The sequence below is a fragment of the Xiphophorus couchianus genome, chromosome 1 (assembly GCF_001444195.1).
Source record: "Xiphophorus couchianus chromosome 1, X_couchianus-1.0, whole genome shotgun sequence".
NCBI classification, from domain to species: domain Eukaryota; kingdom Metazoa; phylum Chordata; class Actinopteri; order Cyprinodontiformes; family Poeciliidae; genus Xiphophorus; species Xiphophorus couchianus.
In genome coordinates this window covers 4,217,056-4,241,284 of record NC_040228.1, presented here as the reverse complement: position 1 = coordinate 4,241,284, position 24,229 = coordinate 4,217,056, and the positions used below count along the sequence as shown (strand labels likewise).

At 39.2% G+C, this 24,229-nt stretch overlaps 4 protein-coding genes across 4 annotated transcripts; 1 reads left to right on the top strand and 3 right to left on the bottom strand.

Moving 5' to 3' along the window:
* Nucleotides 1–549: 549 nt before the first annotated feature.
* On the bottom strand, nucleotides 550–8,357 carry slc35h1 (solute carrier family 35 member H1). The gene is made up of 10 exons (XM_028025975.1): nucleotides 8,230–8,357; nucleotides 7,382–7,574; nucleotides 7,119–7,269; nucleotides 6,227–6,290; nucleotides 6,068–6,140; nucleotides 4,735–4,903; nucleotides 4,526–4,609; nucleotides 3,833–4,008; nucleotides 2,366–2,495; nucleotides 550–1,900 (listed from the first exon to the last, which is right to left on the bottom strand). Exons 2-10 carry the CDS (start codon nucleotides 7,490–7,492, stop codon nucleotides 1,755–1,757), a joined length of 1,104 nt encoding a protein of 367 aa, XP_027881776.1. The 5' UTR covers nucleotides 7,493–7,574; nucleotides 8,230–8,357; the 3' UTR covers nucleotides 550–1,754.
* Nucleotides 8,358–9,055: 698 nt separating this feature from the next.
* Nucleotides 9,056–10,357, top strand: taf13 (TATA-box binding protein associated factor 13). Its single transcript, XM_028029582.1, has 2 exons — nucleotides 9,056–9,201; nucleotides 9,276–10,357. The coding sequence occupies exon 2, from the start codon at nucleotides 9,280–9,282 to the stop codon at nucleotides 9,655–9,657; it is 378 nt and encodes a 125-aa protein (XP_027885383.1). The 5' UTR covers nucleotides 9,056–9,201; nucleotides 9,276–9,279; the 3' UTR covers nucleotides 9,658–10,357.
* A 637-nt stretch (nucleotides 10,358–10,994) lies between these two features.
* Nucleotides 10,995–15,220, bottom strand: tnnc2.2 (troponin C2, fast skeletal type, tandem duplicate 2). The gene is made up of 6 exons (XM_028028386.1): nucleotides 15,089–15,220; nucleotides 14,159–14,210; nucleotides 13,120–13,263; nucleotides 12,709–12,823; nucleotides 12,473–12,609; nucleotides 10,995–11,639 (listed from the first exon to the last, which is right to left on the bottom strand). The coding sequence occupies exons 1-6, from the start codon at nucleotides 15,089–15,091 to the stop codon at nucleotides 11,608–11,610; spliced, it is 483 nt and encodes a 160-aa protein (XP_027884187.1). The 5' UTR covers nucleotides 15,092–15,220; the 3' UTR covers nucleotides 10,995–11,607.
* Nucleotides 15,221–16,802: 1,582 nt separating this feature from the next.
* tnnc2.1 (troponin C2, fast skeletal type, tandem duplicate 1) lies at nucleotides 16,803–23,507 on the bottom strand. The gene is made up of 6 exons (XM_028027153.1): nucleotides 23,273–23,507; nucleotides 19,813–19,867; nucleotides 19,494–19,637; nucleotides 18,387–18,501; nucleotides 17,763–17,899; nucleotides 16,803–17,225 (listed from the first exon to the last, which is right to left on the bottom strand). The coding sequence occupies exons 1-6, from the start codon at nucleotides 23,273–23,275 to the stop codon at nucleotides 17,194–17,196; spliced, it is 486 nt and encodes a 161-aa protein (XP_027882954.1). The 5' UTR covers nucleotides 23,276–23,507; the 3' UTR covers nucleotides 16,803–17,193.
* Between the last annotated feature and the right edge of the window lie 722 nt (nucleotides 23,508–24,229).

Genomic DNA, 24,229 nt, shown 5'->3' with positions numbered 1-24,229 from the left:
GCAAAAATATGTGGAAGTAAATCTCAACTTACACATTTATGTTGCAACACAGCAACCTGTTACAGGAAGTGAGAAAAGTAGGTATTCAGAGAAAATTCAATGCCAGAAGGATTTCACTGCAGAAACGTTGGACCTGGGCATTTATGTGCTTTATCTATCCTACCCTGCCTAAAACTAAAATTTTACTTTCAACTAAACAGTTTAAGATTTTTATGCAGTTATAGCAAACGTCTGTAAGTCCATGTTTTTCAGCCTGGAACCCCCCAATCTACCACCTCACCTGATGGGAAGATCCAATTATTTCATGATTTGGTTGGAAATAATGATGGAGCAGCAGCTTTAACTATGATCTTGCATATATTGCCTTGTTCTTCACCATGATAGACTTGGTCCATCAGTCAAATTGCTGCAGCTTATTCATCCATGCAGCCCCCACTTGATCACTGAACATGGCGCCCAGATACTTGAAAACGTCCTCTTGAAGCAGAAATGGGCCCTTCTCCCTCTTCTCCATTACGGACCAGTTGAATGTTGAGTCATAGAAGCAAATGACTGAAACAAATTTATTAAAAATTTTAATAAAATTACATTTTACACCCTTATCATTAGTCTCCTTTTACTGAAAATAATACACATCAAAATCTTTTCATCAATAGCTCTGCAAATCACTGACATACTCATTAGCAAAAATAGCTCATAAGGCACATAGCTTTGAAATATAAGTAAAAGCCTGGAAAATATTAGTAACCAACATTGAACCAAGCTTTAAATTTACAGGCAGAGCGTTTTAAATATTGGTCACAGTATGATCATTTAACCTGTATCCAGTATCATGATAAACACTATGGAATGATATTTAGGTCTATGACATCTGACAGCTGCTTAATGTCGAAAGTATTAAAATTGATGCAACAATAAATGGCCAGACATGAAATGGCTAACTTTCTCTTAATCATCAAGTGGAATAATGAAAAATAATTTTTCCTCCCATCCATAAAGTACATCAGAACTAAAAACTGTGAGCACTATTCTTTTAAACACACACACAGGATCTTCTTAACCCTATTCATCTGGAAAAAGGTTGACAACTTTATGATACAACGCATAAAATAGAGATGATTATGTAAGTTAGTCATTTTCTGTTGGATTCAAAAATCTCACCTCAAAGAACCTGCAATTTTCTTTTTTATCTTATTCATTATAGCCCTTAAAAAAAAAAAAAAACACTGAATATGTGAAAATTGGAACCAGAAACTAATATCGGCCAGAATTAATAGGAATATTTTTCAGAATTGGTAGATTTATGTTACACATTAACTTGCCTTATTTTTTTTTTTAGGGAAAAATGTTTTTTTTTGTCCAAAATTATTCTCCAATAACTATCAGATTAACATTGAAGACATCTCCAATGTGGCTGATGGATAAGGAACCCCCCCCTCATTTGATGCGTCAGAACATTGCTGTAAAGATATAACACTGTCTCTTACCTGTCAGACATTATAAATTCATAATATTTGCCTGTACTTGCTACAATTTAATATCAAAATATTAATTTTTTTGTTGCGTTTTAAGTCCAGAGAGAAATGCATAGCTAAGGAAGCAACAACAACAAAAAACAACTAAAAATTAAACAAAAAAACTAACAGAGGTTTTGTGTCACACTGAAGCCCTTCAGATAGAAGAAAACTGAAACGAAGAAGCTGGAAGAGCTTCTCTAAAGGTTAAGGAATGAGCTGGGTCCAAGTGGGGTTTTGTCAATGCAGTGAGATTTCTTGCTCCTCCTCTTCATCGTTATAGTCATCAGCAGCCGAATCCTCACATTTATCTCCGTTCTGCTGAAGTAATGGCAACTGAAGCTCTGAACCTTTACTGCTGAGCTGCCGAACAGAAGGAACCTTATCTGGTGGGGGGGGAACACGGGTTAGACGCATTTCATAAAATGTACAATGTAAAAGGGGCATCAATTTTTGAAGATAAAAAAATTCCTTTTTTTATTTTTATTTCATTAAAAGAATGGTATGTTGCAAAACTTTCTGATCTCAATAACAAATGGAAAAATCTTCACTGGATTACAGGAATAAAACACTTGACGGTGTTTCCTAGTTGGACTAATAAGATCTTAATAAAACCATGACCTGCATGAAATTTGCATATAGAAGCGACAGCTTTAAAGCTCAGTACATTTTGTAGATGATCATCAGAATAATTTCAGACATTAAAAATAGACATTAAATTAAAATCTAGGAGATGCCATGGATCATTGAGCCTGCAGGGTTGCAGGAGGGGGTGCAGAAGGAAACACCAGATTGGACCAGCAACGTTCTCGGAAGCCAGGCATGGAAGGTAACGTCTTTTATATACTTACTTTTGGAATAGTATGTTTTGAGTCCCACGTGTAAAGAAATCCCACAGAGGCACACTGCGAACCCCAGCCAGTTCAGATTGCTCATTCTGTCTCCCATCAGAGATGCTGCCAAAACCAGCGTACATACCTCCTACAGGAAACACCAAGCACAAGTTCAAATGGGTTAGATTACAGCTGGAAGACCAGAAACCACAGTAGGTCATAAGAACAAGAGAAAACAGCAACGTTGGGTTACTTTGACAAATGGATGCACTATTAAACATTAAAGCTCCAGTCAGGAATGTTAATCCTAAAGTTACAGTATTTGGATTAAGCATGTTGGCCAGGTTTTAATTCAGCTGGACGACTGACAGATAAACTGTTCCAGAAAGGTTCACAGTGAACATTTCACACTAAAGCTAACAGCTGACTGATGGGACTTCTTTGGAAATACCACTGTGGAAGAAATTTTAAAAAAATGCACATTGTACACAAAGTACCTTACAAGGTTCAATTCAAACACTTCAGCATTTTTAAAGTAAGTTTTCAAACTTTTCCAACAGCACTTTGGAAATAAAAACAACACAAATGAACTATAAAAGAAAAAAAAAACAGCTTAAATTCACTATTACTTGATAGTTTTACATTTATTTCTGTTATTAATATCTTGTGGTAGTATTTACATTTTAGAGCAGGCATGAGGTTATGGAAGAGGAAAAGAAAGAAAGAAAAGAATTCTTACAATAATCTCAGAATTCTGAGAAAAACAGTCTGCATTCTGAAATTAACGTCTAAATTCTTTTTCCCCAATGGCTCTAATCCTCTTTCATACGAGTTAAACTAAAATGCAACAACATTTTACATCTTAAAATGTTTCGCTCACACGCATACACTGTCAATCTGACTAGTCTGAGAACGTAACACTGATTTAACAAAAACAACTCCCAATATTAATGTCGTTTATTGTATTAAACATTGTTGAAGAACATTTAATGCATTAAACTTATTTATCATTGCACAGATCAATACGTCACTGAGCCATTAGGAGTAAAGAATATTCACTACATTAAGACAATCCCAACAAATTATGCTAAGTTAAATTACCTTCATTCTCAAATTAAATTGTAAACCACAATATACACAGAACGTTTAAAAAAAAAAAAATCTAAAAAAAACCAAAACAATTTTCTTGCTAAGTTTTCTGGCATTTAGCAAATAGAAATAATTTTAGTGAATCTTTCCAACTTAAAGCAAGAAAGGTTTAGTCTGATTTAATTTCAGACAATGAGAAATTACATCAAAAGGTTTATTTTTATAAACCGTAAATAACACTTTTTAATCAAATGTTAGACTCCACTTTATTACAAAACTGTTCACAGTTTGAATATCAGTCATTTTCAAGGATCTACACAGAAATGAAGCAAGTTCCAAACCTTGACAACACCTAATTGAAATTCAAACATTTTCAAGGATTTCAAGCACCCTGACCTTAAAGATTCCTGATATCGACAATGTGAGGCTGGAGGTCTTGGAGACGAGGAGAAACTCAGAAAAGCCCAACCCGAAGGCCAGTGTGCCGCCTACGCTCAGCGTCACGAGGGAATAGAGGAGTGGAGAGAGCTCCGTCACCCGGAATAACTTCTCCGAAGCACTCAGGCTCAGCGCTGCAGAGAGAGGACAGAAACAAGACAACGATTGTGGACACACTACAACATTTATCAGATCAAGATATGTAGCTAATGGAAGGATTCTTCTTTAAGGTTGTTCTTCAATTAGAAAGAACAAGGATCATGGCTCAGAATATATCAAAACACTAAATTAGTTTTCAAAACATTTTAAAGACATTATTTGTTACCACATTGGATCAATTTATCAATAAACATAACATTTAATGTAGTAAGCAGCAGAATGTGTTTTGTAAAAAAAAAAAAAAAAAAATTGCATTATGGATATGCTTGAAGAAACGTCAGCCAGAATAGACAAGAAACATTATTTTGTAGATTAAAAAATAAGATTTTGATACAATTGATCACAATATGCTGCTGGAGAAGTTAAGTAAATATGGTATGAGAGGTCTTGCTTACCAATCGGTCTCCTGTTACATAGTGACAGTTCTAACAAATAGGTGAAAGAAATAGATTATTGATAAAAGTTATATACTGTAGCTTTGACTATACTCACCTTCATTGTAGAGAAAAAGGGGGAAAAGTCCAAGAAACATGAGAGGCTGGAGGTGGTACATGGTATCGATGGGATTCTGAAGACCTGAAAAAGAACAAAATATCAAACAAGCTCAGCTGACTTTGTGTTTTTAAAATTCAACAGTGACGCAGTCCACCTCCAAAACTAAATACACAATAGTTTCATACTGAAAATGACTCAAGACCGACCCAGCTCTGCTTTCTGCATGAGGACCTGAGTGAGGGTCCAGCGGATTCCCCCGATGAAGGAGGCCAACAGCACCATGATGAAGCCCTCCATGTTGAACTGAGTCGACTCAAATGTAAACATAAAGAGTCCGCTGGAGATCAGCAGGACCACGAGGATCAGGAAGGGGTTCTGGTTAAAAATGGGAAAGAAGGAGCAGACAGACGCTGTGGTGAGATTGGAATTTCTGTGTGTTGGAAAAGTGTTAAGAACATTCTCAGACTTCCATTTTTCAGTAAAAAGAAGACTCAGTTATTATTCTGCACTAACAGAATAATAGAGCATTTGTTTGATGTAATAAGCACTAAAAGGAGAAAAACAGGTAACATTTTGAAACAGACACTTCTTGAAAGAAGAAACTGTAAAATCCCAAAACTAAAGGAGACATTTGAGGGAAAATTATTCCATCATTATGAAGATTTCTGGGACCATTAAAATGTTTTCTAATGGTTTCCAACAGTCTTCCCACTGCTCATTGTCAAATTTGAATGCAAGAAAACTCTAGTACTCTGGGATTTGTAAAGGATTTCCTGAAACAGGAAACTGCAGGAGAGAGCTTTTTATGGAGCTAAACTAGGGCCATGCAATTAGTTAACATTTTAAAAAAAACTGAGACAAAGATGTAAACCCGAAGAAAAAAAAAAAAGTACTTTTCAGACAAAGTTGTCCCCCCGCCCCCAAGTTTCCCACTCCTGGCTCTGTGTGGCATGTGGGTGGGGCCTCAGATGACGTGGAATCATGACTGACAGTGCAACACTGTGGCCGGACAAAACATTCAACGCTGTTGCATTCAGAAAATGTGGGACCCGAAAATGTATGGAACTCCACAGGAAAATAAATGAATCGGAAACTGATAGGAAAAAAAACTTGATTATGAAAAGTAGTTTTGAACTTTTATTATTACGATTATTACAGTTTAAAATCGAATTTTCATTTTCAAAGGATTTTTTTGTCGTTTTATTTCAGTTTCAATTTTGTCTTTGTACAAACTATGTGGTCCCAATTTAGCTCCATACTTTTTGCTTCAGGTTGGTACATTAGTACCAGACTGAAAACTTTAGTCATCCAGTGATTTTATTCCACAAGATCGATACATTAGTGGAACAAAATCAGCCCTAAATATCCCAAATGTCACACCATTTACTTCAAGTTGTGCAGCTACTTACAGACAGTACAAAAGAGATAAAGAATGAAACATTTTTCCTCCTGTTAAAAGACATTATTCTTTGTTCATGTTAGGCCACTTAAGGTCAAAATAATTTGAATCTCTTTCAAATTCAAATAATCTTTGCTCACCGGCTCCTCTAGTTTGAACACAAGGGAGAAAAAGAGAATGAACAGCACTGCTGAGGACTTGGTCATGGTGTACCTTCAGCCGTAAAGAAACAGACGTCAGGATGGGACATTACAACAGTTCAGGTGACAAAGCTGTGATGCTCATCTCCTTTAACTTACAAACTAATGCTGATGAAGAGGAAGCTCCAGTTGGAAAGCCCTATATCCAGTGCTGTTGCCAAGGCTGCAGAGAAGATGAACATGTTCACTACTTTTGTAAAATTACAAGTCAAATGCACTTCATGTACATACAGTATGCATGGTCACGAAACCGATACTATAGAGGGAATATACAGGAATGGAACATGATTTTCTAATAAATGCACTGCGAGTCTCATGAGCTCGTCATATGAACTACTTCTCAGACCATCACTCCAACGACGCTTGTAAACAGCATGATGAGAAGCATTGCTGTGTTGATATGCTGAAGGCAGAGAGTCGAAAAGAGGAGAAGATTCTTAAAGAGACAGAGGGAAACTTCAAGGCGCCAAATTACACTGTCAAATTTCTCGTAAGTCAGCATTTTTATACCAGCTGAAGGTAACAGCTACTTGACTGAGAGATAAAACAACACTGTGAGTCTGAAAAATGCTTAAGGCTGCCTTTAAAAAAAAAAAAAAAAGCCAGACCTGCCTATTTCGATTTTGGCCATTACAGATTTGTTTTGCAAGACAATATAGCGACAAAGATGGTAAGCTGGTAACAGTGGGGTGACTTGTTAACTGTGTGAGCAAGTGGGCGGGTCTGTCAGCCAACCCTCTATCACAGCAGAGAAAAGGGAACAGCTGCTGATTTTCAGACCTTTGCTCAGGTAGATATGATCGGTGTCACATCAGCTGATACTTCCATGTTTAAATGTGTGATGAAACTTAGCAATTTAGATTTTAGTCATATAATTATTGAAGAGGGGGAAAAAAAACATCAGTAAGCATGATAAGACCTGACCTTCAACCCCTGGCTCTCAGAATTGACAGTCAAAACATTTCAGAGTCCAAAAGTAACAAGAGCTTGCCTGTTGGCGCAACTTTACGGAGGTAGTCTTCCCAGGTCAGAATGATGCGGGGCTTCCCTGTCCAGCACTGCATAACCCGCCGCGTCAGAGCTGACAGACAGAAATTGACCCCAAGATGAACCAGCGTCATGAACAAGGGATAGTGGAAGCCCTGAGGAAAACAGAAGCAGACGGAATAAACTAGAATGCCTCCCAGTCCCTGAGAAATTCTGAGATCCAGTCTAGCAACAACAAACACAAAAGTAAGTAATGGAGGTTCTTACTTTCATCAGCCATTTGTTATAGAAGGTGATGCCTATGGAGAAGACGTAGTAGAGGAGAACCAATCCGACAGTGCGAAGGCCCCGGAAGAGAAACTGGACCGGCCACGCCATACGTAACCACTAACGAAGACAGACCACCGTCTTCAAACAAACTCTGGACCCGCCCATTACTGTTCACTGTGACCGGGACAACCTGGGTTTGGAGAAAATTAGGGGAAAAGAGTGAAGCAGTACTAAAAGTTCACAGTTAGTGATAATGTTAGCGCCAGCTGTCTGTCAATCACGGCAGGCCCACTCCTTTACAGTCCGCCGGCGCAGGACCAGGCCAAAAAACGTTGAGCGATAGAGGAGGATTTCCTTTATCAAAGCGAACCTTTTGTCGAAGTTACCCCAGACTCTTCAATTATGAGATTTAGCAACTCAGAGGGGCGCTGGTAACAAACTGGACAGACAGACGGACTCATACACTGAAGGCATATTCAGAGATAATTTTCTTGTTAAAACCCAGAGATGGACCATGGATTCACTGCCTTCAGACATCATTCTGATGTTGGTTTTGAAATGCCAATTTTGTGTTTACATTAACCATAAAAACAATATTATGAGTACGACGCGCTCGCTCTGAAACAGAGCGGGACATCCCGAGGATGCGCCGGCGTGTAAATGATGCGGACCCAGTTCATTTCCCAACTCAGTTTTACCAGAGTTTGTGTTAACAGCTGTTAGACAGACTGAATGCTTTAGTACTTGGTTAGGCACTCGGACACAGTTTTCTATTAAAAGAACATGTGCTCACGTATTATGAGCGCCGACAGCAGGTTGAAAAATGACAGTTCAACAGCACTTACCATCTGTTGTGCGACTACATGTCTGTTGTTTTTTTCTTCTTCTTCTTAGATTAAATAGCGCTTGGCAAACGGTGTGCAAAAGTGTGCATTACCGCCCCCTTCTGAACTGGAATGTGAACCAGAATGGAAACAAATATGAAGTTGTTCAACTGAATAACTACGAAGTAGCTCAATTAAACTGTAGTGTTCCTCTTTATGAAACTTACACTGCTCTCCTCGGCTCTGAAACTCACTTCCTCCGGTCATCAGGAATATAGATTTTCTCCCACTACTTACGTCACAGCTCAAAACACTCTGGCTGTTCACTTTAAACAGATCTTAACTGTTGTCCAACCTTGTTTATAGACCATCTATTTTTTAATTAATTGTTTTATTGATTCTATATTCATTTATTTGTTATTTTCTGTAACGTGACCCAGAGTTTTGCTGTACATAGGATTTCTAGTACAACATCCTGCCTTGACTGAGTGAGCAACAGACTAAAGCTTAAATCTTTCTGCCCACATTAACACCACTAAAGAAGGGAATTAATTCACCAATATAAACGGATACTTTATCCCTTCTTTCTACAATAAAAGCACTTCCTACCCTATTAACCTATTTACGGTCTCTGGATTCTGATTGGCTCTAGGTTCAGATACTGATTCCCTACTAGGTCAATGTAAATTATTAAAATTATTAATTTATTTGAACGTTGCGATGTCTCCCTGGAGATAGGCACCGGCATCCCTGCTTCCCCACTAGGGATAAGGGTGTAAAAAAAATGAATGAATGGATTTATTTCAATGATATACCAGTTGCAAAACTCAAAGATTTTTCAAGTTAATGTCCTGCTGCACTCCAGTCCGACAGGTGGCGATAGTGCACTGATAATCTGTTTACAAGTAGCCTACGATACACAAACAGGAAGTAGAAATTCAGACGCTGTCCGGGCTGTTGTTGCCTCGCGCCTCAGTTGAGCAAGGCAGCTATGTAAGAGATGTCCTTTTTTTGTTACGTTTTGATAAAGTTTAATTGACTTTAATTATATTTGTGTTTATTTCTAGAGTAATGGCGGAGGAGGAGGACGAGCCGGGCTTCGAGGAGGAGCTGGAGGACGGCTCCGGCGGGGTGGACGCCGCTGGCCACGGCAGGAGGAAAAGGCTCTTCTCTAAGGAACTCCGCTGCATGATGTACGGCTTCGGTGACGACCAGAACCCGTACACAGAGTCCGTGGACATCCTGGAGGACCTGGTGATCGAGTTCATCACGGAGATGACCCACAAAGCCATGTCCATCGGGCGGCAAGGCCGCGTCCAGGTGGAAGACATAGTTTTTCTGATCCGCAAAGATCCCAGAAAATTTGCCCGCGTCAAAGATTTGCTGACCATGAACGAGGAGCTGAAGAGAGCCCGGAAAGCTTTCGACGAAGCCAATTATGGCTCTTAATACACACACACGTGGACACATACTGCTGATACATCTGATTACAATATTCGTTTAATTATATATATATACGTAAATATTGCATGAGTCTGTTTTTTTTTATTTTTTCAACTTGACTTCCTCTATTTCTCAGTGGCTTAGTATCATAGATCAATACGCAATGCCAAAATCTCTCATATATTTCATAAGATTGTCTGAAACAGTTTGAATAAAGTAAAATACTTGTTCTTTGTATGTACTTTTATAAATGACCGATCCACACAGTCAGTACTCTTAACACTGGCTCCCAAGACAGGAGTTGATAGGAGCCATGTTTAGGGTTCCATTGATGCCAAAAATATGTGTATGTGAGGTCTGTGCTTATTTCTCTATGTGCTGCACATTATGGGGTATGCTGACCTACAACAGTTCTAAATGAAGACTCTTGCTCATTTATTATTGCTGTAGGTCAGCATGCCACATTAGGTGTGGCACATATATGAAAATGCACACCTTAGACACATGACTGTATATTTTGGTGCTAATGTTGCAGGGCTTAATATGATTCCCTGGAAAGAAAAATGAATACAAGAGTTCAAATCTTTGCAGGCGACAAGATCAAAACCACTTTTGGGAATTTCTTCTTTTTTTTTTGAAGTTATATGGCCTGTTATAGCTGGAGTAAAACAAAATTCCATCTTGAATTCCTTTTTTTTTTTTTTTTTTAGAAAAACGAACATTAAGTATGGTGATAGTATTTTGACGATCTGCAACTGTGTTGCTGCTTCAGTACTTGAATGGTTTGCTATAAGTGATGAAACCATGAATTCTGCTCTCCACTTTAAAGTCCTAAAAAAGAACGCGCAACTATCAGTTCTTGTTTTTTTTGCCATGTTTTTTTCTCCGATTGGGAGAAAAAACATACTAAATTTGGCTTTTGTAGTGGAATTGAAGCGTTCCAAACCACAACTTGGACAGATTTTTATTGTCAGTGTTTGGGGCAGTCGGGGTTTAGGAAACAACACAACAATTAATTAATTACAATTAATTGTATTTAATCTTATTCAGTGCTGGCTTCCATTCAAACTGAAAAAGAAAAAACAGACTTCGGTGTAGAAGATGTTTCTGCTGACCCATGCTGTGAAAAGTGACATTGAAAAAGTAAATAAAATAAAAAAATTAATTTCTATGCTTAAAGAGTTCAAAGTAGTCTGAGATTAACCCGTCTGGTCACAGCCAGGAATGATAGACATTAAACTCAATTAGCAAACACTGAACCTGAACTTCTGCACTCATGACACCGTTAAATTATTTCAGCCGGTGTACGCTGGGACGAGCACAAATTCTGAAATTGACAAAAGTAAAGAAACAAAAAAAGATTTTATTTAAATTCCTCAAAACAAAGTTGTTTTTTTACACAGACCATAAATATGATAGACCAACTACCAGTGAGCATGTGTTAGTTCATTTATTCTGTTCAAGCAAGCTACTTCTTTGTACAGTAAGGTGTTTGAAGTCCTTGGTCTATGCAGCAGGTAACAGACTGCCTATCTCTCTAGACTAGATCTAGATCACAGCTTCACCAGCAGAGAGGAGAGAGAAGGGGGGGCTCGCCATGCATGCAGATGGTGTTTGGAGACAATTTCCTCACTGCGGCCATGCTGTCCACTCACAGGATACAGCATCAGCACAGCAAATACGGCAAACTGTCTGCGTCTATCAGCAAGTCAGGGATTAATGTAGCTCAGCTAGCGACTCCCGCTCCAAAGCGAGGTGTCCTGGCTGTCTGTTGAGGATGTCTGCAAGGATGGAGAAGGAGGCAGTTGAACCAGGTGGACAATGTGTCTTTGAGTGCTTTTTTTTTTTTTTTTCGTGAGTCAGTGAAATAGAGGTGAGGGTAGAACGTGGTGCAGATTTATTCAGAAAGGGGTTTTCACAGGAGGTTGGAGGAATGTCCATTGAGTCCTATTTGTTTTACTGCACATTCTCCATCATCTTGAGGAATTCTGGATAAAAAGAGATTAGACAGGAAATTTTACCCAACAGGATCAGCAACAGTTGAAGTCCAAAAGCTGCAGGTTTATTCATTTAACCCAAATTCTGTGTTTCCGCTATGCAGCTAGAACAAGCTAAGAAGATACATTTAGGCCCACTTACAGGTGATTCAACAATAACATTTGTTTTAGCTGTTTTAATTCAATATTGGTTCAGTCCTGTGTTTTGTATTACTTAATTCTACATTGCTTCATGTGCCAGCAGATAAAGACTGAACCCATTCACAAATTACTTATTTTTCATGTTTTCTATTGTTTCGTTGACAATAACATAAGATATATCTTACTGACAATGAAGGATGGAAACACTTAAATAAAGGGAAATGTTCTGGCATAAAAACTCCTAGTGAGAAAAAGCATCTTGCGAGAAAAGAAGCAAACATAAACCCCTTTGATCTAAGATGTGTAATCTAACTTAGATTTCATTTTTGCAATGTTTTGTTCGACCAACCGCCATGTTTTAACCACAACTGCGTTACCAAAATAACCCAAATTGGTTATTTTGTTGCCAAACTCAAAATAGCAGTTATGTGTACCGCAAATTGGGTTATTTTTAACAATTAGTTTTTATAGTGTAGCAAGAATCTGTAAATCAAGTGATGGTCAATGGATTGGAGCAGAAAGTTAATCTTGCAAATTTCAAAATGATGTAAAAGAACAAAACGTCTGCAGGCAGTTTACTATTATTATTTTGTTTCTTTTAAAATCTAGTTGTTCAAAGATCAATACCAACTTCTCCACAAGGAGTATTTCATGTTTACGCATCTCTCCCATCATCCGCGTACCGTCAAAGTCCAGCATGCCATCGGAGTTCTTGTCTCCGTCCTTCAACAGCTCATCAATTTCGTCGTCTGTGATGGTTTCCCCGCTGCTGCGGATGATCAGGGCGAACTCGTCTCTGTCGATGTATCCGTCACCGTTCCTGCAGGAACGCGCGAGAAAATACGGAAGCATAAGCATAAAAGAGAAGGCATCTGCAAAACAGGCTCTGATCCAAACTCCAGCCGCGCAGTGGACGCACTTGTCGAACACACGGAAGCACTCTGCCAACTCTTCCTCGCTCTTGCCGGCCTCGTCCTCCTTGAGCAGCCTCACCATCATGACCAAGAACTCCTCGAAGTCGATGCTGCCGCTGCCTGAAGGTTGGCAAAACAAAAACAAAGAAGAAGAAGAAGAAAAAGAAGAAGAAGGCTAAAACCCCGAAATGACTGGTTAGACGTTGTGAGCTCTGTTGGACTACATCTGGACACACTTGAATTCCGAATTAGAAAAATATTTTAAAAACATTCAGTGATGCATTACAGAGTCAAGCTGAAATTTAGAAACACCCACATCAAAAACATTTAACAGCAACTTCTGATTATCTGTTTGCCTAGTGGCAGTGCGACGCTTTTTGTGCGTAAAAGTAAAAACAGTTGCGCGTTTTGCTCACCATCCTCATCGACCTCCTCGATGATTTCATCCAACTCTTCTCTTGTCGGGTTCTGGCCCAGCATCCTCATCACGGTACCCAACTCCTTGGTGCTGATGTCGCCGCCACCGTCGGTGTCGAACAGGTCGAAGGCGGCTTTGAACTCTGGAGGCAATCAATATGGAAAGAACTGTGGGATCTGGGCGCAGAATTTGGCTAATAGACATTAATTAGATTGTGTGATTATAACTTCTAAGCATCACATCACCAAAGTTGGACATGATGATGTGAGAGAGAAAAAAACAATCAGTTTTTTAAAAAAAATCAGAAACATTGCATATTGCTATGGCAACATATTGATTAACTGCTGTTTTTTGTGTTCAATTGAATGGGCAAAAGCCCCTCCTCATTTGTCTGCCTTGAAATTGTATGCACTATGGGCCACTTCTGACCTACACCTGTACTAATGATGTGAAGCAATAATGAAGAGAGACTTTGCAGTTTATTTAAAACATCAGCTTTGGAACAATTCAATGTTCAGCCCAGTATTTTATTCAGTGTTTAACATCAGTTAAACAACAGTAGCTACTTTCTTTTTGTAACAAATCCCGCCTAACATTTTTTGACAAGACAACATCTTAGACGCTGTAAAAACATAAGGAACTATTGTTAGATTTGTGGTAGAGAAGGTTTGTGTTGGAGGAAGTGTAAAGTTTGAATCTGGCTAACGTGCTAATGCTAACTCGATTGCTTAGCAGAGCTTTCTTAACCCCTGAGACGTTTAGTTGTTCCCAGAAAACTGTGATCGTCGAGGTTTACATCTCACCTAACTTGAATTGACTTTGAAAACCTATCACTATTTCACTGATGTTTTATGTTTAAATTCTTATTTTTTTGTTTGTTTGTTTTGATGAGTAACTGATCTTAGATTTATTTAGCTAAATAGGCATTGTTGCAACAATTTGTTGGAATCTAACTTATTTAAACAAAGATCCCAATTGTCACACCAGCTTTATTTTTTTTGGGATTAATTTCTAGCCTGTTTTATCAGTGTACTCACCAGCCAGCATTTCCTCGCTCAGATAGGAGCGGGCCTCTTGTTGCGCGTCAGTCTGCAAGAAAACAGGGGTCACTTCACTCCAGACTTCATTACTAAACTCTATAAATCTGTATTCAGCTGAATTGTGCTTCGGTCCACAGCAGTGGAGGGGATTGTCAGAGTCTGCTTTGACAACTTATCATTTTTTTGACACAAGATAACTGACTGAGAGAGAAAAAAAATGCTTAAAATACAAACAATAGCAGCCATATGTGTAGAGTTTTAGTGAAAAGTAAGAATTCTTGGGGTAAAAAACTACTGTAGAGATGAAATTTAAGCTCTCGTCAGTTTGAGGGATTTATTTCAGGTTACGTTTGACATTGTTGTCAAGCTTGCTTCTATGGGTCACATGGTGCATCATAAATGCCCTGGTCTCAAAAGGACTTTATGGAGCCTGTTGAAAGTTAGTCCAGCTATTTCAGGCTCAACACATTACACTCCCTGTATATGGCCCGGAGACATCCAATCCCCTGGAATCTGACTCCTAAGCAGAATCTGCACTTTCTCAGCTGACACTCCATCCTGCTCCTCATCAGCATGCAATGTTCAGCATTAGGAGTAAATTTGCAGGAGACTAACCTGTTGAGATCAAAAATCAATCCGTATTTTAAGAAGGCGATCAAAACATCGCATAGATTATCCAAATTAGCAAGTTTAAAATTCTAAATTCTATGTGCAAAAGAAAAAAAAAAACTAATCAAAAGAACAGATAAACATCTACTGGAAGCCAAAAGCAAAAAGGTGCATCTGTGCATCTCAGCCAAAGGATCTTTTTAATTATTCCATCATTACTACAGAACTTCAATATGACTCGTGGCTAATTAAATACCTGGTTCACCGATAAACACTGAACACCGTAGAATGGTCATTTACACAACAAATTTCTCTTACCATGTTTGTGGATTATGCTTTCCCCCCCAATTATCCGACGTGAACAGAAAAGCCTAAAGGAGTGGTCAACCCGTGTGCACCCCAACAGAGAGACTAGACATCAAGACAAGGTTCAGACTCACTTTAAACGGGGGCGGCCAGGCCCCGCCCACTGGATCTCACAGGATTCCAGATTTAGTATCCTGAACTTTTAGGGTTCTGGGGGGCCGGGGCTAGGCCAATCACTCCTTGGAGACTGACGCCGTAGGTACATGAAGCGACGGAGCTCGGAACAAAGGAGGCCTTTTTAGCAATTCTGAAATCGAGGGAAAACAGAGGAATGTCGGAATCTGAGGAGTCGCAGGAGGGATCACATCCCGGCATGATGCTGATAAGAGTTGATGGAGCAAAGACAAACTGAAGGGATTCTATTAGAACAGTAACTGCGCTTTGTATTTTAAACTTGTGGATCCCGATAATCTTGGCAACAGGTTTAATATGATGACTAAAAAATAGCAGAGCTCTGATCAGCTGGGGTTTCTGGTCAGGCCTTGTAAACACATGAGGGTCAACAAGGGAGGTGGAGGTCTTCATTTGACCGAAGTGGGTTGTTGGTTTTGTGATGATGAACGTTCAACGTGTGCAGGGGCCAGGATGCCTTGCATAGCTGGTAGATTTTCAGCTGAACAGGGGTGCAGAGAGATAAAGCCCCCCACCGATTACATCCAAGGGGTGAGAAATCCAATTTGATGCTCCAAGTTTGGCTTCAGCTTCTGGGTGGTGGTGGTAATTGGGGAGGGGGGACGACTTCACATTCAGTACAGGAGGATATTGAGAAGTTGGGCAGAGGAGATGGCAGGGGAGGGTTTTTCAGAGGTAGTGTGGGGGCCGAGGGTAACGCAGGCTATAAACACCGAGGAAGGCCAGTGTTGACTCATCCGCGTTGTGACTGCCTGTTTTATGCCTCTGACAGCAACTGAGACTTTGGTCTCCGCATTGGAAGACCTGTTTGTGAGCGAAAGTCATCAGATTTTATTCTAATCAGATATGATGCCTCAGCGGTATTAAATAAATGTACAACAATTACCTTAATGTACATCAAGGTAATTGTGCAGCAGGGAGGGTTTGATTGGGTTGAAAGTGGAGACAAAGTAGATGGGGCTTGAATTTCGTGAGACTTCGTGAGACCAGCTACAGTCGTGTGTGAGAAAAAGAAGGTCACTTAGAGAGTTGGGATCAGGTTTAAATGTCCCAGCAGCTGTGTTTCCACTTACCTTAAAATTGTGCTCATTGGAATTATGAAAATTAAATTCGCTTCATGGAAACACAGCAATTTTTCAATACAATGTTTTTGCGCTAGGATGAGGTGGTTTTATGGTCGTATCGAAAGTAGTGTATTTAAACGGAAACACTTTTTTCACATCACACCAGTTACGTGCAACCGGATGTAATTAGTGGCAAAAAAGACAAAGAAAACAACAGGGAGCTGTAGGAGGAAGAAGGCGCGGCATTTTTTTAATGACTTATGATGCAAACAAACGTATTCACCTGATTTTAACTGTATTTCTTATTTTAGGGAAAAGCTGCAATTACGAAATTGTGTTTTTTTCAACATTAGCTAAATTAAAATACAGCTAGTGAAGGTGGGAAAGATAGGAAGAGTGATGGAGGCTAAAACCTGTCAATTCATCTGTATGGTATGGATTTAGAAAAATGAGGAAAATAAGCAACAGAGTAAGGAAGAAACTTGGTTTATTTATAGAGCAGAGCTCATGGCGCGTAAGAGACTCGGGTCTGAGGGTGAGCAGGATGAAAATGGGGGGTTGAAGCCAGCTGGTGTTACATTTCTGGAGACACGGCAGCTGCCAACAGGACAGCTGAGGGGCCGGCGTAAGAAAGCATCTTCGTCTTAAATGGTCTGAATGTATATTTATAGAAATCTTAAACAACACTCTGAGTTTTACATGAGAAGAAAGAGAGGAAGCACTGACTGAGGGGGAGAGGCATGGAGATGTTTAATTCAACTAGGTTTGTACACTTTGTCAACCATTCAATATTTGTAGCATTTAGTTTCTTCTTAGAGGGGTTTATTTGATTTCTGAGGAAGGAATGTAGAGCTGGACTCATCACTGGACATTCTCCATCATCTTGAGAAACTCTGAAACGAAAGAAAAGAGATCAGAATGTCCATTATCCATACCAGCACAGATATTCAGACCATGCAAGGAACAATTAAGCACCTTTATGTTAAGTTCAGTCCATCATTTACAACCCAAACATCGTAGCGATAAAAGTATGAATAATGAATATTTATTGCATTGGTTTCACATTTTTGTTGAAATACATTTGGTGTATTATTATTATTATGCATGCTACCCATTTTTTCAGCTTCACTCGCTCATACATTATTTTTTATTAAAGCTGTGTACGTTTGTGAGAGGATCTCAATGTCTTGTTTTACAAAATATTCAACCTTTTGTTACCTCATAAGTATTCGAAGTTTTTTTTTTTTTACAATCACAAGCTTTCATATGTATAATTTTAAACATAATTTAATCATTTCTTTCCAGCTGCACATTATTTTATCAGCTTCAAATCGTTTATTTTCAGTTCCAATTTTCTGTTCAGTTTAAAAAAGGAACAATGGCCCAATCTAGCTATGTAATTTTCCATTGGAAAATGTCAGCAATCTTACCATCAAAATCAATTTTTCCGTCTTTGTTGGAGTCTGACTCGCCGAACATTTCATCAATGTCTTCCTCTGCGACCTGCTCTCCCGTCATGTGGAGGATATCTCCAAATTCTTCCCGGTCAACGAAGCCGTCTCCGTTCCTGCAAAGACACAGAGAAAATGTGTTAAACTATCATCTTCTTATTTATTTTTCTTTCATATGACCACACAAGCAAACAATTCATACATATATTTAAAGGTTAGGACATTTTTTTTTTAAATCAGTACTTTTATTGTTGTATCAAGATAGTTCAGGAATAAATGTTTGTGAACTATATTGGTTCTCATTGTAGCAGCAACATTGTCATAAAGGGGATTTGCTTCAAGCAAACAACAAAATATGTTGAAATGTTTGTAGTCTGTGAGTGAGATGAAAACTTTCTTCCATTACATTGGAACGATTCATTCAAACAAGTTAAGTCTAATGCTATTAACTCTCTGAACTCTGCAGAAACTCCAGTTGGCAAACAAGACGTGTCAACAAATAATATTTCTTCATCCCTCAGTATTTAACATTCTTATATTTAACTCTGATGGACCCGAGGGTTTAAATACTGAATGCAGTGTTTAGCTTAGGGAGAGTCGTACTTGTCGAAAATGCGGAAACATTCTGAAAGCTCCTCTTCGCTCTTTCCGGCCTGGTCCTCCTTTAGCTGCTGCACCATCATGACCAGGAACTCCTCAAAGTCGATGGTACCGCTGCCTGAGAAGACATGGAGTCAGTGAGACACCAGGGTGGTACCCCGCTTCAGCTAACTCTGACCCCCAACTAAACAAAACACAGGAAACTACCTACACTGTACAATATGAAGATAAAACAATGGTCTACTTGCTCAAAGTACAACAGACAAATTACTTCTACTTTTTTATCAGTGTGCATGGATCCACCCCTCCAACCAATCAAATGCCTCCCTGGGAATCTACCTATATATGTATCAATAAATCAAGTTTATTTGTATGGCACATTTCAGCAATAAGGCAGTTCAAAGTGATAAAAACAAAAAAATAGAAAGTCATAAAAAATACCAAACAGTCACCAATTGAGAAAACCAATAGCAAATATAAAATTTTCATGAGTGCCGTCATCATCATCATCATCATCAACACACATCATATATACTTGTCAATGTCCCATTTACTTTGGTTCAAAAGCAACTCTAAACAGGTTGGATTTTAGCCGTGATTTAAAGAAACTCTGTGTTTCGATTGTTTCGCAGTTTTCTGGACGTTTGTTCCAGATTTGAGGTGCGTAGAAGCTGAAAGCTGCTTCTTCATGTTTGGTTCTGGTGCTGGGGAAGCAGAGCAGAACCAGAACCAGAAGACCTAAGAAGTCTGGAAGGTTGATACAACAAAAACAGATCTTCAGTGTATTGTGGTCCTAAGCCGTTCAGTGATTTACAAACTAACAGGAGAATTTTAAAGTCTATTTTCTGAGCTACGGGGGGCCAGATCAAATGTGTCCAACTCCAGTTTCGGCAGGTTAGTGTCCTTCAAGTCTGAAAGTTTTCCCTTGTTCATCACTTCTGATCTATATGATCCACATTTGCAGAGCCTATTACATCCTGATCAGTTCATTCATCACTTCTGATGAGATGTGTTGGAGCAGGAAAACATCTAAACCATGCATTACACCGCCGTCTGAGGAGTCGTGTTTGGATTTTCGGGCTTCAAACCAAAGTACAGCAGAATCCATACCGTCTTCATCCACCTCCTCAATGATGGCGTCCAGCTCCTCTCTAGATGGGTTCTGGCCCAGCATCCTCATCACAGTGCCCAGCTCCTTGGTGCTGATGTCACCGCCACCATCTGTGTCGAACATGTCGAAGGCAGCCTTGAACTCTGACCAACAGGAAGAGAAGATTGAAATTCAGACGAGATGCATTTACTGCAATGTTAGTTTTTCTTGGCCCCGTATTTCTAGAAGCACAGCATAAAGTACATCATTTTATCTCAGTCGGTTCAAATCAACAGGTTATTCTGCAAAACTGACAGAATTTACACAAGGGCACCAGACCTGAAATCATCTCCTCAGTAAGGAAGGAGCGGGCGTCAGTCTGGGCGTCAGTGGGCTTGGAAGATCGTACGAAGCCGGAGAGGAGAAGAGGGAAAGGAGTAAAAAGTGGTCATTGTGTCTCTTGAGTGGTATCGAAGCAGTTATAACACCATTATACAGTAAGATGAGTCATTGTATTTTGGCTTACTGCAAAGAGAAAGAGGCTCTTAATACTTAATAAAAGATAAGAGCCAGAAGGACAAATTTATTATATCCACACTTTTATAAAAGTTAACTATTAACTCAGCTAATTTAATTTACAACACAATTTCTCATTTTTCTTTTTTAAATGAATCTCAACACTTTCTGAGTAATCAGATGCATAAAATTAGCCAAACTTTGCTGAGTTGTGATTAGATATTTAACAATGTGTGTTAGTTTTTACTAAAGAATAACCTGGTCATCTATTGGCTCAGACTTATTTTTCTAGACTTATTTCTTCTGGCATGGTAGAATGAATTTTTTTTTTCTGGGTTTCCCCTCACCTAATACCAATCGACTTTGGGTTAGACTTTAACAAGATCTCCTTATTTGATCCAAGAACAAAGATGAATTAGAAATAGTTTGGTATCACTTCCTGTATCTCTGACCTTTTAAAAGTGTCCTTTACTGTAAAACTGCAATCAGGCTGAAGTTTGCCCTGCAGCTGTTTTATCTTTAAAAGAGTTATACATTTGAAAGAACCTGAACCTTGGGAAATGTACTGATTCAAGGAAACGTTAGAGAGGTTTTTATACAAACATCGCCGCATGAATGTTGTATGGTGAATTCCCAGTTGGGTCGAAATTAGATTTTTTTCCAGTCACTTAATGTGTTTCAGGTCAATATCCCATTAAAACCAAAAACAATGTAACATTTTCAACCATATAACCCAAACTGTCACCCTTAGTTCAATTGATATTGGTCAAGATGTTTAGGAACAACCCAGAAAACCACCCAAAGCTCCAGCCAATCATAAACTGGAGCAACAGTGTCACTGTCAACAGTGATGACAGCATTATATCAAATGGACAAGCCCAATGCCTAGTGGAGGAAAAGTTTTTGGTGAAACGTGATAGAAGTTGAGTTATTTTGGCCAAAGCGACATCTAGGATGTTTGAAGGCACCAACCCCCTCTCCACGGTTGAGGTTCTTCCCCAGTCAGCCTCAGTCAGATTGATCTCCATTTCCAGATCCTGCGGGATTACTCCCTGTAATTTGGAACCACCTCAAGGGTGATGCATGTTGGACCTTGCCAAGTATTGTGCACAAGAGATTTGATTGGCAGCAGGGTACATTTGTTGATTGGTCACTTGATGAGCAAAGGCGGTACTTCCAAACTCCTCTAGCACTTCATCTCAACTACCACTTTCAATCCATGACCAGACAATACTAGTAGACGGCGAGATGGCAAGCCGCAAATCGATTTTTCCCTGGTCAAACCATTCGCTCCAATCCTTTTGATCAATTTTGAAAGAAGAGCGCATGCAGGATCAACTTTATGGGGCAACTTCCAACCAACAGACATACCAAGAGATTAGAGAAACTCTCCACCCGAGGGTACATGAGCAAAATGACATCACTGGAGTGTCAACCACAGCTCCTATTGATCAAGACCCACTGATGTTTTGACAATGGAGAAAGGGCTAAAGTGAGGCTTTCAGACCAAGGCACACTGTACCAATTGCCAAGCATAATAGTAGGAGCATTATATTGAGTGTCTGTTTATTTGCAAGTGGTCTATTTAAAAAAGCTGGATGGAATAATAATTCTATAAAGTCTATAGTGGGTATGGTGGTGATGCGGGTTAAAGCATGCAACCTATGTAGCCTCAGTCCTCTACGTGTTTGTCATGGATTTGATACCCAGTCTGTTGACCTTTGCCACATGTTTTTCTCTTCTCTCACAACCCACTGTCCTGTCGACTGACTGTGAAATAAAGGCATATAGAGTGAAAAAATCCCAACAAAAACAATAAATAAGACATCAAAATTCTGTAAGCAGACACCAGAACCAGTTATACAATGAAAGAAGCATGCTAACGTTATCTTTGGAAATGGCCACAAATGCAGTAACACTATAAAAACAAGGGTAGCGCAAAAAAACCTCACAATTTATACAGGCTCTAGATATTGTCCCAGAAAGAGAGCCCAAACATCCAGAATCAGCCATGGGCTTGTTTATGGCTGCAAATTGCTTATTTTCAAATTTCTTAAGGATATTTAACTGTACATCAGTGAATGTATACATACATATAGTGTATATAATTCTGTATATGTATAATTTTGAATTCAAACTTGTGAGTCTCATACTTGGTTTTAGAAATCAATGAATTTGTCTGTTTTATAATCAATATGGATCAAATCAGTCCTATGCACACAGCTATAGGAAGGTAGATGGTTTCAAAAAACATACGCCTTCAGATTTCTTTAACATTTGTAAAGATGCACCACAAAAACGCCAGTGTTGGAGCCATCAGTGACCAAGGAGCAGGACGTTTCTGGAAATAGCTTTCTATAGCAAGGTGCCAACTTTAATCCTGCCGCAGTTGGCTCAGCCCGTCAGCGTTGGCTCTTCAAGTGGAACGCCATGCAACTTCAGACCTGCTGTTCTTCATCTCCAGAGGGATATGTGAGCATGCTAGCCTAGTTTAAACATTCTAAAGCTCGGAACTTACTTGAGCACCTTCAAAGCTTGTTTTACATTTTATTTGTATCAAATACGTAGATGATGTCAAACTGGGCTCTGTTTGGTACTCGTACAGCTCCAGGAAAGCTACTTTACAAATGTATAACTCACCTCAATTTAGTGTGAAAACTAAATTGCCAACGTTTCTATAGCCAGTGAGTTATTTTTTCATTTTCCTGAAAGCATTTTAAAATCTTTCAGATGATCATACGAGCCCATAGCCATCAGTTCACTTTGAGCTATTTTTAAGGTGAGACTTGGATGAGGATTTGAAAGGGATTTTCTCAAGGTGACTGTCCAAAATTAGAACGACAGCACATCTACTCTCTTTACTCAGCTGTGCGCGTTTATATTCGCATGGCTCCCTCCTGTATAAATGACGATCTTATGTAGTTCAGCTACTGCAGGAAACAAAAGCAGATTGCATATAAAGAGCTATCAAGAGTCACAGAGACTTAACCTTTAAAGAGAAGTTGCAGGAATAGTTGTGCGCTCAGAGGATCTTTGTTTGCAGCAACTGTGAGCCTCAAATTAAACTCGAAAGAATTTCAGTAATTCCAACATCTGAAAACCCAACTTGTGTGAAAATCCTGCTGCTCTCCAGAAAAAGAAAAGACTTGAAGTCCTAAAATGTGATAAAACAGTCTACTTGAGATAATCATTTCCATCTTCTGGTTTCTTGTGTTAATGCCATCAAGATAAATCCTTGAAGATAAAAATCTTTGCGCGTCTCCTTCTGTCTTCAGGTTCTTACCATGGTTCTTGGTTTGGCTGGTCAGGCACTTGTGAAGACAACAGGCAACAGTAAAGGAAGCTTTTCCCTCCACGCAGTTCAGGTGGCACTGTGCCTTTCTTTCTTCCACTCCATAAATACCCTCTGTTCCACATATCATTTTACTAAAAATGATCAGGATTGGGCCAGAGAAGCCCTCCTCATCAGAGCTGGCCAATCAAGTCCAGCTTTGGATTGTGTCCTGTTACAATCTATTCCTCCCTTGTGTGTAACCCTCTACCAGCTCTCCATTCTTAGAAGACAGATAAGCCCACTGACATTTATTTAAAAAAAAAAAAAGAAGAGGAAACACAGGGCAAGCTTCAGACAGCTGGAGCTTGTTGTCAACTGAGCATCTCCTTAACGTTGGATTCTAGATTTCATGTGCTGTGCAGGAACTGGATGATGCGCCCACTTGTATAGATTTACCAGAATATGCAGGGATTATCACCTCTCTGCAGGCACAGACTCTTCTACAACCTCTGCAACCAGAGGAGTGTTGTGCTCTCATTCAGCTGCGCCACACGTTGTATCTCAGTTTAGCAATTTTCCTTCTTTGCTTATTGACAAACAAGTGAAGAATAAAAATCTTCTTCTCTATTGAGAACAAGATTTCCCTTCAATAATACCCTTGGAGACCGGTTCCCCTCAGTCAGAAGTATCTTAACAGTCCTATAGTGAAGTTGTAAAGGATTCCCCGATGCAAGTTATACTAATAGAGTAACAGTAAATAAATAAATATTCTGAAGAGAAATTTGTTCTTTATGTTCTTTAGGGCTATCTGTGTGTAAAAATGTTGATATCTTTTATAAACACTGTGTTGTGTGGTCAATATTATTTCACAATTATTTTATCATTGTGGTTTGTCAGTTTGGATAACCTGACTTCCTATCAAGCTATATGAAAGAAGGAAAAACATGCTAACAAAAATGCAGCAGA